This window comes from Humulus lupulus, chromosome 8, assembly GCF_963169125.1.
Source record: "Humulus lupulus chromosome 8, drHumLupu1.1, whole genome shotgun sequence".
NCBI lineage: Eukaryota > Viridiplantae > Streptophyta > Magnoliopsida > Rosales > Cannabaceae > Humulus > Humulus lupulus.
In genome coordinates this window covers 30956176-30974216 of record NC_084800.1, presented here as the reverse complement: position 1 = coordinate 30974216, position 18041 = coordinate 30956176, and the positions used below count along the sequence as shown (strand labels likewise).

At 33.8% G+C, this 18041-nt stretch overlaps 3 protein-coding genes across 3 annotated transcripts; 2 read left to right on the top strand and 1 right to left on the bottom strand.

Moving 5' to 3' along the window:
• The first annotated feature begins 1572 nt into the window (after positions 1-1572).
• LOC133795226 (uncharacterized) lies at positions 1573-4741 on the top strand. The gene is made up of 3 exons (XM_062232682.1): positions 1573-1670; positions 3367-4252; positions 4451-4741. The coding sequence occupies exons 1-3, from the start codon at positions 1573-1575 to the stop codon at positions 4739-4741; spliced, it is 1275 nt and encodes a 424-aa protein (XP_062088666.1).
• A 2073-nt stretch (positions 4742-6814) lies between these two features.
• LOC133796634 (uncharacterized) lies at positions 6815-8807 on the top strand. The gene is made up of 3 exons (XM_062234234.1): positions 6815-7163; positions 7801-8012; positions 8245-8807. Exons 1-3 carry the CDS (start codon positions 6959-6961, stop codon positions 8635-8637), a joined length of 810 nt encoding a protein of 269 aa, XP_062090218.1. The 5' UTR covers positions 6815-6958; the 3' UTR covers positions 8638-8807.
• A 157-nt stretch (positions 8808-8964) lies between these two features.
• Positions 8965-14983, bottom strand: LOC133796633 (uncharacterized). The gene is made up of 16 exons (XM_062234233.1): positions 14824-14983; positions 14639-14729; positions 14142-14316; positions 13948-14053; positions 13418-13500; positions 13110-13136; positions 12861-13027; positions 12622-12735; positions 12095-12175; positions 11867-11931; positions 11346-11402; positions 10851-10922; positions 10454-10699; positions 10151-10266; positions 9945-10061; positions 8965-9182 (listed from the first exon to the last, which is right to left on the bottom strand). The coding sequence occupies exons 1-16, from the start codon at positions 14875-14877 to the stop codon at positions 9032-9034; spliced, it is 1722 nt and encodes a 573-aa protein (XP_062090217.1). The 5' UTR covers positions 14878-14983; the 3' UTR covers positions 8965-9031.
• Between the last annotated feature and the right edge of the window lie 3058 nt (positions 14984-18041).

Genomic DNA, 18041 nt, shown 5'->3' with positions numbered 1-18041 from the left:
CTGATTGAGCTTTATATTGATGGGAACTTGTTAATAAAATAGGTATGGGTGTATTGGGTATTATTTTTTCAGTAACTTTTTGTCAGTAATTTTTTTTTAAATATTTCAAATTGGCAGCTTTTTCATTTAATATTATACATATATATTTTAAAATTCTGTAGTTGTCAGTGACAACGTTTTTCTTTTGAATATTTTTTATTTCTAATTACAATTTGTAAATCTACAACTAACTAAAAGTTAAAAAAAATTTGAAAAATACATTGCATTCATAAAAATACTGAGTGGCAAAAGCGTAAATACGGAGTGATAAAATCACAAATAAAAACAGTAAAATATAATTTTTTGTGATCAACGTTTACAAACTTGTAAATATCTATTACAAAATTATAAATATCTGTTACATATTTGTAAATAATATTTACAAAAATTAGTTATATAATTGTAGATTTATTTTTTAAGATTAAACTTCAAAACAAATTCGTAACTAAATTTTTTATTTTTGTAACAATAGTTTTTAACACCCGCACCACAGAATTTTCCAAAAATATATATATTTATATATACCTAACTAGCTACTCAATTTATTAGTTTTATGGTGTTTTTATGGGGAATTTCAAGATATAATTTATTTTAATTAACTTGACTTAATATGTACACCTTAAATTATTATGTTAAACACTCTATGGTTATAAGATTTATTATGAATCTTTCTTAATTATAATATTTAATTGTTAAATTATTTGGCGATAGGTATAAACTGCCAAAACCGTACCGCACCACACCGCATTTTTGCTGTGTGGTTTATGCGGTTTGAGGTTAATGTGGTGCGGATTATGGTTTGGAAAATTATTCAAACCGCATATGCGGTGCGGTCCAAAAAATTAGAGAAAAACCGCACCAACCGCACCACTAGTTACAATATACAGTTAAAGATAATCAAAATATTATTATTCTTTATAAAAATATTATATATATTTTTTAAATCATAGCTAGTCAAATCTCAACACTCAATGTTAAACCAAAACCATATTCTAGTCCAAGTTTCAAGTTTTGTTACAAAAATATATTTTAAAGTTAAAAAATTAGCTTTGTAAATCTTTGTAATAATCATGGTAAATAAATTTATAAATAGTTATGTAAATGTGAGTTACAAAAATAATTTTTTTAGTTGTGAAATTAGTTTTGTAAATTGTTGTTACAAAAATATAAATTTTGTTTAAAAAATATTATATTTCATCAATCTGTAACCGCATTTTTCATATAAATATACATACTCAATAAAGTATTTTATAAATAATAAATATCTTAAATTTATATTCTTAAGTTGTATCGCATAAATTTGATGGTTCCTGTAATTTTTTAGTACAATATTGTAACAATATGGAAAAGTATAATATTATTATATATTTTGTTTATGATTTTTTAACTATAAAATCTATTTTTCTCCTATGGTTCCTACTCTCTTAACTTGAGCACAAGTCTTTCAGAAATCTAAAAAATCATGGAATCGGATTCTTATTTGACGATAAAGCCAAATTTTCTGATAATTGGAAACGAGCTATGTTAGAAAAAATGGAAGCTCTTCAAAAGAATGAAACCTGGGATCTTGTCTTTCCACCACCTGACAAAAACATTGTTAGGTCAAGGTGGGCTTACAAGATCAAATACAAGTAAGATGGTTTTTTTATATAGAGGTACAAACGGCTAATTCTATGATAGGACCTTCAAAAATAGCCCTACCGTAGGGTTCTTTTGTGTTCTCAACTCGTGAATAGTTTTCGGTGTGATTTTTGTTTATGACCATGTATATTGTAGTTATTTAGAGCATCCTGCAAATTTTCAGAAAATTTCGAATAATTTACAGTGCTGAAAACAGATTATTGCACGCGTGACTATTTTTTTTATGCGCGTGGAAAATAGCATGTTTGAACTTAGTTTTTGGCACTATAAATTATTCAGAATTTTCTGAAAATTTGCAGGATGCTCTAAATAACTACAATATACACGGTCATAAAAAAAAATCGCGCCGAAAACTGTTCAAAGATTGAGAACACAAAAGAGCCCTACGGTAGGGCTCTTTTTGAAGGCCCTACCAAAGAAATTTCCTAAAATATTTTCGTAAATGTTAGTTATAAAAATATATTTCTTAGTTGTAAAACTATAGGCCCTACCAAATAAATTTCCAAAACGGATAATTCTATGGTAGGAACTTTAAAAAAAAGCCCTACCGTAGAGCTCTTTTGTGTTCTCATCCTTTCAACAGTTTTCGGCGCAATTTTTTTTATGACCGTATATATTGTAGTTATTTAGAGCATCCTGCAAATTTTCAGAAAATTCTGAATAATTTACAGTGTCGAAAACAGATTATTGCACACGTGACTAATTTTTTTATGCGCGTGGAAAATAACATGTTTCAACTTAGTTTTCGGCACTGTAAATTATTCAGAATTTTCTGAAAATTTGCAGGAAGCTCTAAATAACTACAATATACATGGTCATAAAAAAAAATCGTGCCGAAAACTGTTCAAATGTTAAGAACACAAAAGAGTCATACGGTAAGGCTCTTTTTGAAGGCCCTACCAAAGAAATTTCCAAAACTATATTGGTAAACTATTGTTACAAAAATAAAAAATTTAGTTACGAATTTGTTTGGAAGTTTTATCTTAAAAAAAAATCTACAATTATATAATTAATTTTTGTAAATATTATTTACAAATATGTAACAGATATTTATAATTTTGTAATAGATATTTACAAGTTTGTAAACGTTGATCACAAAAAATTATATTTTACTGCTTTTATTTGTGATTTTATCACTCCGTATTTACGCTTTTGCCACTCAGTATTTTTATGAATGCAATGTATTTTTCAAAAAAAATTTAACTTTTAGTTAGTTGTAGATTTACAAATTGTAATTAGAAATAAAAAATATTCAAAAGAAAAACGTTGTCACTGACAACTACAGAATTTAAAAATATATATGTATAATATTAAATGAAAAAGCTGCCAATTTGAAATATTTTTAAAAAAATTACTGACAAAAAGTTAATGAAAAAATAATACCCAATACACCCATGTCTATTTTATTAGCAAGTTCCCATCAATATAAAACTCAATCAGGTTACTAAAAAGATTCCCACAGGTGGGGACGTTTTTAACACCCGCACCACAGAATTGTCCTAGATACTAAATGTTTTTAATAATAGAAAATAAATAGTTGAAATTTTCCATGCAAAATAAAATGCATTGTGTAAGTGTCTTACTTTGTGTATTCTGTATTTTGGCAATTTCATGACTCATCTGTTAGTTTCTCAGTTCCCTCTTCACCTTCCCTTGTTCCTTCTAGTTCGTTCCGTGTGGGACTAGGGTAAAGTCTGTTGCCCACAAGAAAAAATCCTCTCGTCTGTCCGCTCAGGCTCCTAGACGAGTTACTCGCGCCTCCATTAATCTTGCTGGGTCTTCCTCTTCACCCCCTCAGCCCACTTCTGACCATGTACCTTCTCCTCCTCCTCGTAAGAAGTCTAAGGTTTCTAGTGGTCATCCTTCAGGACTTCCGCATTCCAAATCATCCTCGGCTGGTGGTGAGTCTGATCCTAACTCTGCCTATTTTTTTGTCAGTCGTTTTGCTGAAAGGAGGTTTAAAGATTTTGTGTCATTTCGTCGTTTGCATGTTGAAAATTCTGTTGTGTTAGAAGATTTCCCTAGGCTTCTTGCACTTCTCGAGTCTCGTCATTGGGTTAACATTGTCTCTGGTCTTGTCATGCCTTCCCAAAATCTGGTCCGGGAATTTTATTCTAATATTGAAAAATCTTTGCTTGATGCTCAGCATCCAAATCGGTTTACTATATTTTGTAGGGGTAAGCGTATTTGTTTTGCTCCATCCACTATTAGGGCTTTACTGAATATACCTTTGGTTACTGATGCTATCTATAATGCTGAGTATGCTCCTGATTTAAACCTAGTGGGTCGTGAGTTGACAGGTCAATCAGATTTTTGCTGGAATGAGGTTTCTAATGATTTTCCTACTCCATCTTTAACTAGCTTCTATCGTGTTTTGCATAAGGTTGCTCTAACAAATTGGATTCCGAATTCTCATACTTCTACAGTCACTGCTGATATTGGGCGTTTTCTTTATGTTGTGGGCACTGGTGTTTCCATAGATTTGTCTGTGCTTATCTTTGACAGGGTGTATCAAGCTTTTCTGACCAAGAGTCGTCGGTTGTTTCTTCCTTATCCCTGCTTGGTTCACAAGGTTACATTGGCTGCTCATCCTAAGTTTACCTCATAAGATGTTTTCTTACCTCTTCCGGTTCTCGATAAGTCGTTTCAGCCTCTGTCCTCAAAGCCTGTTCCTCCTCCACAGCCTCTGAAATATCCCCTTTTGAAGGGTTTACCTCCTGCCTCTTGGAAATACAAGTTGTTTGAAATGCTTTACTCTCAACAATCACAGTTAGACAGTCTTCAGAGTTCTTTGCTGCAATCTCAACAGCGTTCCAAGGCATTTGAACGAAGGGTTTTGGCTCAATTGGCTGGTCTTCGACAGGTTGTTCAGACTCTTTCTCCTTCTGTTGTTCAGGGGGCTGGTTCAGTGCCTCAGTCTGCTCATTCTCCGGCTAATTCCCAGGGGGAGTTGTCTCCTACTGCATCTGATAAGACTTCGGGTCCTGTCCAGGGGGAGTTTGCTTCTGCTTCTGCTGGTCCTTCTGTCTCTGTTCCTGCTCAATCCTCGTCTCCTCCGTGAAAGCTTATGCGTGGCAGACTTCGTCGGTCGGCTCGTTTATGATCATTGAGGGGGAGATTTGGGTGGTTTTTGAGTGTTTTGTTGTTTCGTTTATTTTGATGTTCTTATTTTTTTTGCACTGATCATAAAATTGCCAAGGGGGAGATTGTAAGTGTCTTACTTTGTGTATTATGTGTATTTTGGCAATTTCATGACTCATCTGTTAGTTTCTCAGTTCCCTCTGTTTTGTGTATCTTGACAGTATTTTGGTTCATCTTCTGTTTTGCCAGTTGCATCTGGCTGTTGGACATTGTTTTAATTGACTGTTTGCTTACGTGGCTTTGTTTTAGTATGACTGTATTATTAGGTTTCGAGTTTATCAGTAGTAGCTGAGTTAATTAGTTTCTCTAACGATTTTCTGTTTTGAGCATGGCTGGGTTTTTGAGTTAGATCTTAGTTCTATAAATATATGGGTTAATTGCTTTTCTCAGCGGTGGATTAGGTGGTGTATGTTTTTTCGTATAGTTTGTTTTTGGTTATCTTTCTTTTACAGGTTGAAGAACTGAATCTTGAGAGGTTGTTCATCCATGGCTAGCTGTGATTGTTCATCAAGCTGAGTATTGGAAGAAAGTTGGATCTGCAAGAGTTCAAGTGTGAAGATTCAACTAGTTCAAGCTAAGGATTGTTGCAAGAGAGACAAGTATAGATGATTTACTGTGTTGATTGTAAATTGAGAGATACTGTGTAAAACTTGCAATTCATATCTTAGTGGATTTCTTTCTGGACTAGGTCCCAAGGATTAGCCATTACTTTGTGTAGTGGTGAACCTTGTAAAATTTCTTGGTGTGAATTCTTACTTGTTCTTAGTTATTTCTTTAAATCTTGTTTTTAATTCGTCAATATTGTAGATTCTTAGGTAGTATATCACCTTTTATTTTTATCCTAATTTAAAATGATTATTATATGGGTTTATACCTTTTTGGACCCTGTGTTTTTTCTCATTACTTGTTTGGACCCTGTGTTTCAACAAATTACTTTTTGGACCCTATATTTTGTAAAATGGTTAAAATAGAACCATAAACCCGATTTTGGTCAATGTTTTCTCAATTAAAATTACAAATAATTTACCAAACTAACAATTCAGAACAAAATTAAAATCATTCTGCTTAAAAATTATGTTGTTATATTCAATTTTTTCTTCATCAAAATTGAGTTTAAGGTTCTATTTTAACTATTTTACAAAATATAGGGTCAAAAAAATAATTTATTAAAATACAATATCTAAACAAATAATGAGACAAAATACAAAGTCCAAAAAAATATAAACCCTTATTATATAAAACCTAAAACTAAAGAACTATTAATAAGCTTTTGGGTGGGCCCCAAACAAACAAACAGGTTGGTAAATTAAACTTTATTAATTTTATTGGATAAGTAAAGAATCAAGGTCCTGGCCTTTTTCCATTCAATTTTATTTGAGAGAAAGCACACAAAAAGAAAATATATCTAAATGAACGACACATAACGAAAAAGCCAGTGAGATGTTGCCAAACGTAACGTGTCAGAAATTTCCCATGCATCACGACACGTTACCACTTCCTCGTATAGAGAGCTTAAAATGGTTTGAATTTAAATATAGAATAAATAGCATTTTTAGTTATAGTGTAAAAAATTTAGGGTAAAAAATGCTATTTATTTTTAAATATATCTAGAGAAGAAGAGTCGTGAAAACGTAAATAATTATTATTAGTAGTATTTTTTCCATCTTTGATAAAAAGTTAGCAGAGACAATAATAATAATAATAATAATAATAATAATAATAATAGATAGTGTATAGATATATGATGGTAAGAAGGTTGATGGGACAAGCACAATTAATAAGAGAAATTGATTTTATGAATATAAAAATAGTAAAATTCGTATAGGAAAGAAAAGACTAAAGTAAAATAGATTTTATTTGATTTGTGTTGTGTTGTCGTTCTTACATCAATTTGCTATACAACCATATAAATATATATATATATATTAAGGTCGGTGATAACAAACCGACTTTTACAAAAATATTTCTAGATTATTCTAGTTACTTTTGATTCTAAACCCATCTAGATTTTTCTAATTTTTTAGTTTTCTAGAAAAAATAACTTCTATAAATGTGTAGCACTTTTCATTACAATTAATAAAAGCGGTAGTAGTAAATTAAATATAAAAAAAATTACTGTTAGAGAAAAAGAAGAAGAATGAGATCAAGAATGGAAGAAATAGAAAGTAGCAGAGAAATATTGGTGGTAGAGAAAAAAGATGATAAGGGTGAAGGTGAAAGAGAAAGGCCAAAAGTGCCGTGGAATGGGGGATACGGGAAGAGCATTGTGTATGGAGGTCTGGACGCCATTGTCACTTGCTTCTCTCTCATTTCTTCCATCTCTGCCAATAGACTCTCCTCCGGTACCTACTACTACTACTACTACTACTTCTACTACTTTCATTTATGGTCATTATTTATTTTACAAATAAATCATTAATTAGCATGTATACTTTGATCAAGTTATTTAATTTGATGTGTACGTACGAGTGAGATAATGAATAAGAAAAGCATAGATGAATAGTATTATCAATTAAAAAGACTCAGTAGTGGTGTCATTATTAGCTCCTCCCAATTATGTATCTTTCGATGCAAACATATACAAGGAAACAAATAAAAAAAAAACGAAACAACCAGTGCCCCAAAAATACAATTAAGCAACGAATGGTACTGTATTGGGTCAAAAAAGTAATTGCGATGATAGCGAAAACGACAAGTCGTCGGATAACGTGGGTGGTCTGAGGGCTCGTGGTGGTGGTGGGGAGGTGTATAATATAATTGAAGGAAAAAAGAGAGTGAATTTACAGCGACACATGAAGTGCGTTATTTTGCTTTAAAAAGAAGGGGTTTATGTGATTTTGACACATTAATTTGCTTTATTAGCTAGTGTTCAAATTGTGACATTAGTTGTAGTGGTATATTTAACATATATATTATATAAATATGTATATATATAGCAAGGTAAAATGTAACTTGTTGACAGGTTGGTAATTGGTGCAGCGGATGTTCTGGTGCTTGGGTTTGCGAATTTGGTGGCGGATGGAATATCAATGGGATTTGGAGATTTTGTATCAAGCAGCACTGAAAAAGATGCCGCTGCAATAGAAAGGGCTGTTACTGAGTGGGATGTTACTAATCATAGTGGTCCTCAGAAGATGGACTTACTTCATCAATATCAAGCACTTGGGATGGACCTAGATGATGCCACCACGGTATGTTAATAATATTTGTACCTCTATTATTATGTCAAAGAGTAGGGTAGAGTAAATGATAAAATATATTTTCGTCATATAATAAGATGCATACATTGTCATGTGATAGCACATGGTTTGACGTAATGTGTCAGTCATCAAAGAAGTAGAATGGAAAAGCTTATTAGTTAAGATTATTTCATGGTTTGGGAGAATCAATGATTGTTGTAATTTGCTTATACGAAAATGGTAGGTGGTGAACATATTTGCAAAATACAAGGACATTTTGGTGGATGAGAAGATGATGACTCAGAAAGGAATGCTACCACCAGATCAAGCAGGAGACAAGCCATGGAAGAATGGCCTTGTCACCTTTGCTGCCTTTATCATCTTCGGCAGCGCTCCTTTGCTTTCTTTTATCGTTCTCATTCCAATCACCGACAACGAATCAGTGAAGTTTCTCGGCGCTTGTTTGCTTTCTGCACTGGCCTTGGCACTTCTCGGTGTGGCCAAGGCAAAGATTGCAGGCCAAAGTTATGCAGTATCTGCTGCCATGACTCTATTTACTGGTGCTATTGCTGCTGGCGCTGCTTATGCTTTGGGGTGGATACTGAGGAGCATAGCAGGCCTGGACGCAGAAACATAGCACCTATAAAGTAAGACCCAAGAGCAGCAGACATTATGATTTTTTAAGGCCCTTTAAGGATATGCATGTTTTTTTTGTGTTTTGTATGGCTAATGTTCTATCATTGATATGTTCAGCTAACATATATATCAGGCACTGCTTTTGGGATGAACATCAAAATTCTATGATGACTCTCTCTCTCTCTTAAACTAGCAACCAGAAAAGTGTTGGTAATCTTTAAGATGTACAATTGTACGCTCAAATTCGTGCTCGGTACTGCCTAAAATGACTCAGTTTTAAAACTTGGGCTGTTGAACAAAAACTTCAGGAAAATAACAAAAGCTGCAATCAGAGCAAAATTGGCACCAGAAACTTCGCCTCTATATTTTGTGTAATAAGTGTAAAATGTACAAGTTCAGTTGCCTTCGCTAAGAGCTAATTCCAAGGCATATTCGGCTTCCCTCAGAAAGAGACGAGTGAGTTGCTTTTGGCCTCGTCGATATACTATACTCGACCACTTGTTTCGACTAACCAAGTAGCGTTCTGTAGGTTTTTCATCTTCTTCACTGCATCCACAATAAACAAATTAGACTGAAATAAAGAGCATCGAATATTAATAAAGATTTCCACTGAAGATAATAGAAAATCCATTCGTACACACCCCCACTCCAACCAGCTGCAGAGTTAATAAATATCATATAGGGAACATGTCAATAGGCCCCCAATAAATATTACTTAATAAATAACACTTGTGCTAGGAGAAACAAGAAAGACAAAGTTCGAGGTTTTAGTAGTTTGTCCAGGTGCTGTCCTATAATAATCTTTCCCTAAGTAGAGAAGAGGCATTCGGGTAATTTTCTCTTGTTTTGGATTTAAACAAAAAGATCAGAAAAAAAAATTAGAAAAAAGTAAAACTTAAATAAAGTGATTTTATAAAATTTAGAATAATTATAATATATTTAAAAAAGAAAAAATATTTGAAAAAGTCACTTAGAAAAACATTTTCCCAAATCTTTAAAAAAAAAATTGGTAAAATCCAAACAAGGCCTTAGGTATTTGAAATTGGGAGAGTTTAATGTCTCTCAAACTACCTTCACTATTGTAATCGGACCTTCATCTTCAATACAGACTTCTTTCAGCTAAAAGTTCTTTTTCTCGTACTCTAATTGTTCTAGCTTCTACTCTAATTGTCTCTAAGTATATTTGCTACTGCCAAATCTACATTTAGGGTCCTAGCAGATATACTATGCGAACCAAATTGCTATGTGTGAATTATTCTAAAGACTTTCCTTCATGGAGGAATAACAATGAAAGCAGAAATATGGTACCTTGATTTGCCATTCTTTACTACATGCGGCAAATCTGCAGCTTCAATGACATCTGCCCCTTTGAGCAAATCGGTGTCAGATTCCTCCGTTCCAGAATGTTCTTCAAGTTCCGTCATCCTGGCATACAAGAGTTCATGGATAAGCGCGGTGATTGAAAAAATTGAGTTCTACTCGTATTGGCATTGTTGAACAAGTGATAAGATTACCTCATATTCAAAAGATCAACAAGAAGTTGGAAAGCTCCGGAATCGCCACAAGCCTCCCACACCGCAGCTCGGACTTCTGTATCAGCTGGTTGCCTCTCCCCTTCGGATCCAACAAGCTTTAAGCAAAGATGAAACATTCAACCAAATTTAAGACTCAAGGGAAACAAGACAAGAACCAAAATTAAGTTGGTTAAGAAGAAACATTATCAGCCGCTCCATTTCACAAACAATTAGCAAGAGTGAAAATGAAACAACATGTGGCCATGTGCTTAAATAAAGCAAAGAAGTAGCTTGAAAAACTACCTCTTCCAGCATATTTGAAACTTTATAAAGCTCATTTTCCTGCATGGCTATGGTCCTCAAGACACTCAGAAAACTATCTGGGAATATCAAATTGTCTAGATATGATGGCATCTTGCGCTGTCCACTCCAACTGTAGCTGCATACTTGGTCACGTTTGCATTTCTCATCTTCTCCTTTCCGGATGCCTACTGGGAAAAATCCATGATCCAGCAAACTTTTCGGTAGAAGACACCTCATTTCAGCGTTCTGTGAAACAAATAATCTGTCTAATCTTTTCCTTATCGAAGTAGAAAAGGGAAAGGGAAGAGAGTGAAAAAAGTAAAGTATTTATGGTTTCCTTCTGCGAATATAACATCATATATTAAACAGAAATTTAGAAACCAGACAATAAGCAAACCTGTGCTTCAAGAAGCTGTGCTTTCGAATCAGAAAAAGGAACACTCTGAATTGCTTCTACTGGATAGTGAACCTAACCATATAATCATCCCATCAGCTATTTCTTCATCCCAAATGACTTAATCAGCGAATAAGAAAAAGTCTCTGAATCAGGGTTTCAACAGAAAATACGGCTTTAGTTGGAGAAAAATTCAAATAAAACAACCGGAGGATCCAAATTTAAAAATGCAGAGAAATGGCAAAGTCCTCAGAAGAGTGATAACAGCATTAGCAGTGGATCCTCAGGTCAAGAACAATATAGTCCTTACGATTGTCCATAGATGAAACAACCATATCCATAAGGGATATATTGTCCTTGATCCGAGGATCCACTGCAATTGATGCCACTACTATTATGGGGACTTTGTTATTGCCCCTGCTTTTCCCTGGTCATTTTCCTATTGTTTGATTCCTTCCAAGTACCCAAACTTTGTACACCACATATAGGAGGCATTACCATGAGATAGTCATCTGGATTATTTTCAATAACGAACCCATACAAATAGAGTAGCTCCTGCACAAAACAAGGAAAGCTGTCATTGAGAAGGCAAAGCCTCCATCTGGCAGACAACAATCTTTCATTTGATACACAATTTGACACATGTCAATGCGTCATATAATTAATCAAATAGTACTTGACAACAAAAGAGTTGGAAAGATAGTAAAAACCAGAAACATAGAGAATCGTTTTTACTACTACAGATTATGTAGAATTATGTCATGGGATTGCTCTTGTGAAAGAAACTTGGGCGAACCAGTGAAATCAGTACATTTTTAACGTACCACTAAGGTCAGCAAAGCCATAATTAAAGATCGTAGGAAAGAGAAATAAGTGTTGTGAAGAACATATTTATGTTAGCAGGAGGAAATTAAAGCAAGCGATACCGGAGACAGTTGAGATAATGCAGAGTACATTCATAAAAGTGATTCATATTGGTATTACTAATTGCCATCCCTCTATATGACAATGGTCAGTACCTCATTTCCTTTGTTTCCGTAGCTTATGGTAATTTCTTTGTTGACCTGAAGAGAACTTTGTCCAGCTTTCCCATGAAAGGGGAAAAAAACAAAAAGATTGTCATGGTAAGTCATACATCCCATCCCAGCTACTGTTTAGCATCTCTAAATACTCATGAACCTCAATTGCACCATACTAGAGAATGCTGACAACTGAATAATATTTATCTACTGGAAAATATGACATACCGGAAAGAAGATACATGGAGAAAGGAACACCAGTTGTTGAGCCAGTTCCATCAATTTCCCAAGTTGCTGCTGGCTTTAAATCTGCACAACAAGATCTTCAGCAAGACGAATCAAATACAACAAATTCAGAATTTAGCGAGGATTATGCAAAGATATCAAGGACAATATTTATAGAAAATATGAATGAATATAATTAACTAAAAGGAACAAAATAAATAATTTGAGGATCAAAACGCTTATGAAAGTAACACATGAAAATAAGAACCATCATTTAAAAAAAAATAAAAAATTACATTTACATATTATTGCTTAAGAATTTAAGATCTGGGGTTATTGTAACCATTAAGATTAATAATAAATGAGTCTTATCATATATCTGCTAGGAGTCTAACAAGATAGACTACGAATTGGATTTTAAACAACAAGTTACGACGGAATAAAAAGTAAAATTGTAAAACCAATTATGGAACAATAAAAGACTGAACAGATTTCACAGAATACGGCATTGTGAGAGGTTTAACAGATACCATGGTTGCAAAAGTCAATGCCAGGAACAAGACCCTCAACCCAGACAGTCTCCCCTTGTGTTGAACTGCATGTCTCTTCATTCACTTGACTGTTAAGCCCATGAGCCTGTGATCCTGAGTAGAGAAGCAACATTTTAGAACCAAGAAAAGCCAGATTAGCAACTAAAAAATCTTGTAAAAAATTAGAAATCCCAAAGATTCATTTCATAAATATCAGTCAGGGAGAAAGATGACTTCACCTTTTTCATCCATTCCTTTAGCCAACTCTCCACTGAAAATTTCGGTGGAAACCTCAGAGCTTTTTTCGGTTGAAGAGCTATCATCTTTTGTTCCTTGAATTTGTGGAAATACATAAGAACGTGGAAGAGGAATGTTTAAAGCACGTGCCCAAAATACAGAGTTTGCCCTACATAACAATTGCATAACAAAAGCAAGAGTTATTGATAATCAATTATAATTGTGAATTAGACTAAGAATAAGATACCTACCATAGGAAATCTTCAAAGCAGACCTCTCTGCAAAGAAGCAGAAAGTTATGCGTAAGTACTTAGCAATCCCTATAATTTTTAAATAACAAAAATAATCACAATGATTTTACTGCTCTTCTATTTATTCATGAGCTGAGTCCCACAATTCACCTTAGCAGGACTACAGACAATAATAAACACAAAAAATGAGTTTCAAAAACTAATTAAAGATGCTGAACTAATGTTTTTCATATGTAATAAAGAGAAGGAAGAACTGAAACGGGTAGATAGGGGAAGGGGAATAAAAAAAAAAGCTTCCACTTACACACCTGTCTGAACCTCCATCAAGAGTCAAAAGTTTCTCCACCAAATTCTTGACTTTATCTTCATACAAAGAGAGCAAATTTTTCTTCTGTAAGATAAATATCTCTTTTGTCATGCATACTGCAAATGAAGATAGACTACACATTCACTGGAAAACATAAAACTGTTCAACACATGAAAAATCCAAATGAGCAGAAAGAGAAGCAATACACAGCTTCCATTTGCAAATCAACCTGATGAAACCACGTTAGCTTCTATGACATGCAAACTGCCTCTAGACAGAAGACACCATTATGTAATATAGACTCTAACCATGAAGTGGGCTGAATGCATGAAAAGAAATGATTAACACATTTGGGTATACCATAAGAATATATTACTCGGCCACCACTCATGCATCCATGGAACACAATCTAGATTATTTGCTGTGACTGCAAGACCCGTTTTCTCAATGAATGCCCTCAGATACCCATCAAAAAGAAAAAAATCTACAAAATGAAATTCAACTTGTGGAAAAATGCTAAAAATCAGATACCTGCAAGGCAGTTGCTCGATACAATGCTGTCCCCTTCAGCTCAGAAATCTCATCATCGCTAAACCAAAGTGGATTACCAAAACTGGTTGGTAGCATATCAAAGTACCTGATATTTCACCAAAACATCAAATTTGGCCAACTAGAAGTAAATAAGTTAATCACAGCAAATTCAACAAATTTAATGCTATACATACGGTTTCCATGAAGAACTTTTACGCAGGCGCTCTACTGTTAGAAACAAAATCATCAAGAACCTATCATCCACTTCCCCTTCTTTAAACATCTCTCTGCATTCTGACCCAATAAGAGGATCTTGCAATACTCTCATAGGAGTAATAGCTAAAGCCAGAGGAACAACTAACAGAACCCCTGTTTTGTTTTTAACAAATCACAAATTTGGATGCTTTATCAATAAAGAATGAATTGTGAGCATAAATCTTTCCTGAGATTAAACAGAACAGGAAAAAAAAACTATTCAATGCAAAAATATAAAACGAAACTTCTGTTATTTCCTTAAAGTTATTGTATTTGAATCTTAAAACCCAGATACTATTCCTAATTCATATAGCTATAATCTATACATATATATAAATAACTAATATATATTATATAATAGAGTTAATACACATAGAATTTAGCAAAATCAACAAACACCTACTAATTTATGCACAAAGCAAGGAATCGTGCTCACCATCAGAAACATCACTGCCGAAGAAAATACCGAAGCCTTTGTTGGAATCACAGTCCTTGATCTTGCACCCACGAAGTTCAACTCCATTAACCTGAATAAGCATTGCATTTACAAAATTACAGGTACTGAATCAAAAGGAGTGAACAATGCACTCGATTATAACGTGAAAGTCAAGAAAAGGCTACCTTTAACCACTGACGAAAGCAGTCAAGTTTGGCTTCTTCTTCTGGATTTGCCATCGTCGATGAAATAAGGGCTTAAGTGAGCTGAGTTTACGTCTAATACTCTCAGCGGCCGGACCCTCTCAAGTTACCGGATTTTATTCTCACCCTATTACAGTATTCCCCAATTATTCAAATACCCGACCCGTTTTGATTTATTATTTTATGATTCCGTGTATGATGGGAATTTTCTAGATGGGAATTTTTGTTATTTGAAAAAATTATAACTTAACTTTTATTTTTGTGTACGATGGTGAACAATATAAGAGGTATCCTTCTAATTTTTGAGAAATTATGAATAATTTACGATGTCGAAATTAGAGTTCAAACAATAACTTGCACGTGTGTCTGATTTTTTTTATACTCGGGGAAAATAGTATTTTTAAACTCTCATTTTGACACTATAATTTATTTAGAATTTCTAAAAAATTGACGGAATACCTACTATAACTATCATGTATGCTGTGATATAAAGAATTAGGTTATAATTTTTCCAAATACTGAAACTAGAAAACGCACACACGGCAAGGGCAAAAGTGATGCCCTCACCGAAGAAGCTCCGTGTATTATTTGGGATGTAAATGGGGCGGGTCGACTCTTCCCCGCTAAAGATTGGCCCCGACCCACTAAGCTCCTGCCCCGATTTGACCCGCCCCGTTAAGGCTTTTGATGCGGGTCAAGTCAGACCCGCCCCAGATGTGATGGGGCGGGTCAGACCCCACCAAGTAAGGTTTTTTTTCTTTAATAAAAGAAATACTAATTTTTTTTAAATGTTACAATAAAAAAAATAAATGGCAAAAAAATATATCATACTAGACATAAATGAGCTGTCTAAATTTTTTTATCAATGGTCTTGCATACTAAAATAAAATAAAATTTAATATACTTCAAAGCAAAACATCAATTTTCTCATCTATCTCTCTTAAATATATTTTGTCTTATTTATTTATATATTTGGATTGTTGATCACCCTAGATAGTGGTAGTAATTAGTTTTTTTTTTAAATTATTTATTACAAAAAACAACAACAACTGGGTTGGGTCGTGATCCGACCCCCTTCAATAACTAGCGGGTCGGATCGAATCTCGACCCGCCCCGATCCACCAGGTTTTTTGCCATCCCTATGTATTATTGTAGGAATTTACTAACCTGTCCCTACACCAACTCAATGGATCACTTTGACACCACAAGGTCAAACTTAACCTTTCATACAACACACAAAAATATGGCTGATATCAAGACACGATTTCTTTTTGTTGTTTATTGCTTTATATCATTATCTAACCCTAAATAACTTCTATTGTTTCAGATTTACTCTTTTCACTTCACGCACAAACCAGAGAAATCACAACCTAGGGCACAGATGCAAAAACACAAACCAACACAATCAAAGAAGAAGATATGAAAGTAAGGAAGAAGGACAAACAAATTTATCGAGGTTCACCACCAAATTGGGGCTACGTCCTCATTGAGCTCGCCTCAGAGAAGTGACTTGCTCTTGCACTAAATCAATGGTGATTACAATCGATTTCTCAGATTCCAAGTTACAGAAGAACAACCTGGTAATCTCTTTGAACTTTTCCCTCTAAACTCTCCGACTTTGTTTCTTTCTTTTACTATCAATCTCACTTTTCTCTCTGTTTATTTCTTTTACATGCACTACAAAACCCTCACCCTCTCTCTCGGAGGAAGACCACAAAAAGATGATAACTCTAGGTTCTTGAATCTCACTGTGTTGTTGAAGTATTTGGTAAGTCTGGTGAATCTCGATCTTTTCTGCTAGCTATATATATATATATTTCTTTGTACCTGGTAGAGAGTTAGTTAATAGGAATCTGTTTTGAATCTATTGTATTAGTTGAGCTGGTAACAAAAAACGGTTGTAACTGTTTTTGGGTAAAATGTAACAGTATTTTGGTTCTGTATGAGAACTTGTTATCAATAAATTCCACCAAAGTTCTCATATAGAACAAGAAGTTTGTTAGTGCAATATCTCTGAGGGTCCTAACTCTTTCCTTGTCTTTGTTATCCTCCTGTGTCTAGCAAATTCAAGCTTTGTGTAAGGTCACAATCTTAGTTCCCATGTCTGCTGGGTTCTCTTCTTTAGGCACCTTCTCTATTAGTACTTGTTCTTGAGTCACCTTTTCCCTGATGAAATGGTACTTAATCTCTACATGTTTAGTTCGATCATGGAATACAGGGTTCTTATGTTATATTATTTTATAATATAATGTTTTAGATTAAATAAATGTGACATAGAGTGTCGCATATTGTAACATATAATAGAGAGTTACATTATTTGGATATATGTGAAATATCCAAACATGTAACATATTTAGTGTTACAAATTCATCACAAATTTGTAACTCCTAAATATCATCCATTATTGTGTAGATTTGTTGTTACACAATATTGAGATGAATTTCTTAAAGCCATATGAGAAATGGGGGTTGGTGGAATTTGAAATTCAAAGGGTGTCTCTAAACTCTATAAATAGGAGTCTAATGCTCACTTGTAAGACACACCATTTCTATACACTAGAGCACTTGGCTAGAAACACCTTGAGGCTTGATTATTCCAGAAAGCATTTCCAAAATCTGTGAGAGATCCCTTAGTGCTTGAGTTAGGGGGAAATAAGCTTTTGGACAAAGGTTTCAAACCTTGTTCAAGTTGGTGATCCCCAATACTCTTCACTTTGGTTGTGTGAGTGAGAGTTCTTTGTTCATTGTTCTTATTCTTGTTCTTTTATTCTATTGCTTTTCTTTTCTTCTATTATTCACTCTTTTACATGCATCTTTTGTTTTAGAGTTGTAATCTCATCTATATCTTTTCATTATACTACTTCTAGTTTATTTGTATATTTTGTCTTAGAGTTTTATTTTCTATTTCTATCGTCTTCTACCTCTTTCTTTATATTTACATGTATCTTTTGTCATAGAGTTGTAACACTTTTTAATCAATCAATATTTATTTGTAATATATTGTCTAGAGTTGTAATATAATCTTATCATTTCCATTGAGGCAATATTATTTTTCCTAACATCTTACATAAGTGAATGCAACTTTGACTGTCTGTGTAGATTGTAGGTGTTCCACACTGTAGGTTAATCTCCTCCAATAGACCATGTATCCAAACAACTTCTTTAATAGCCTCTATCACTGCAATATATTCTGATTCAGTT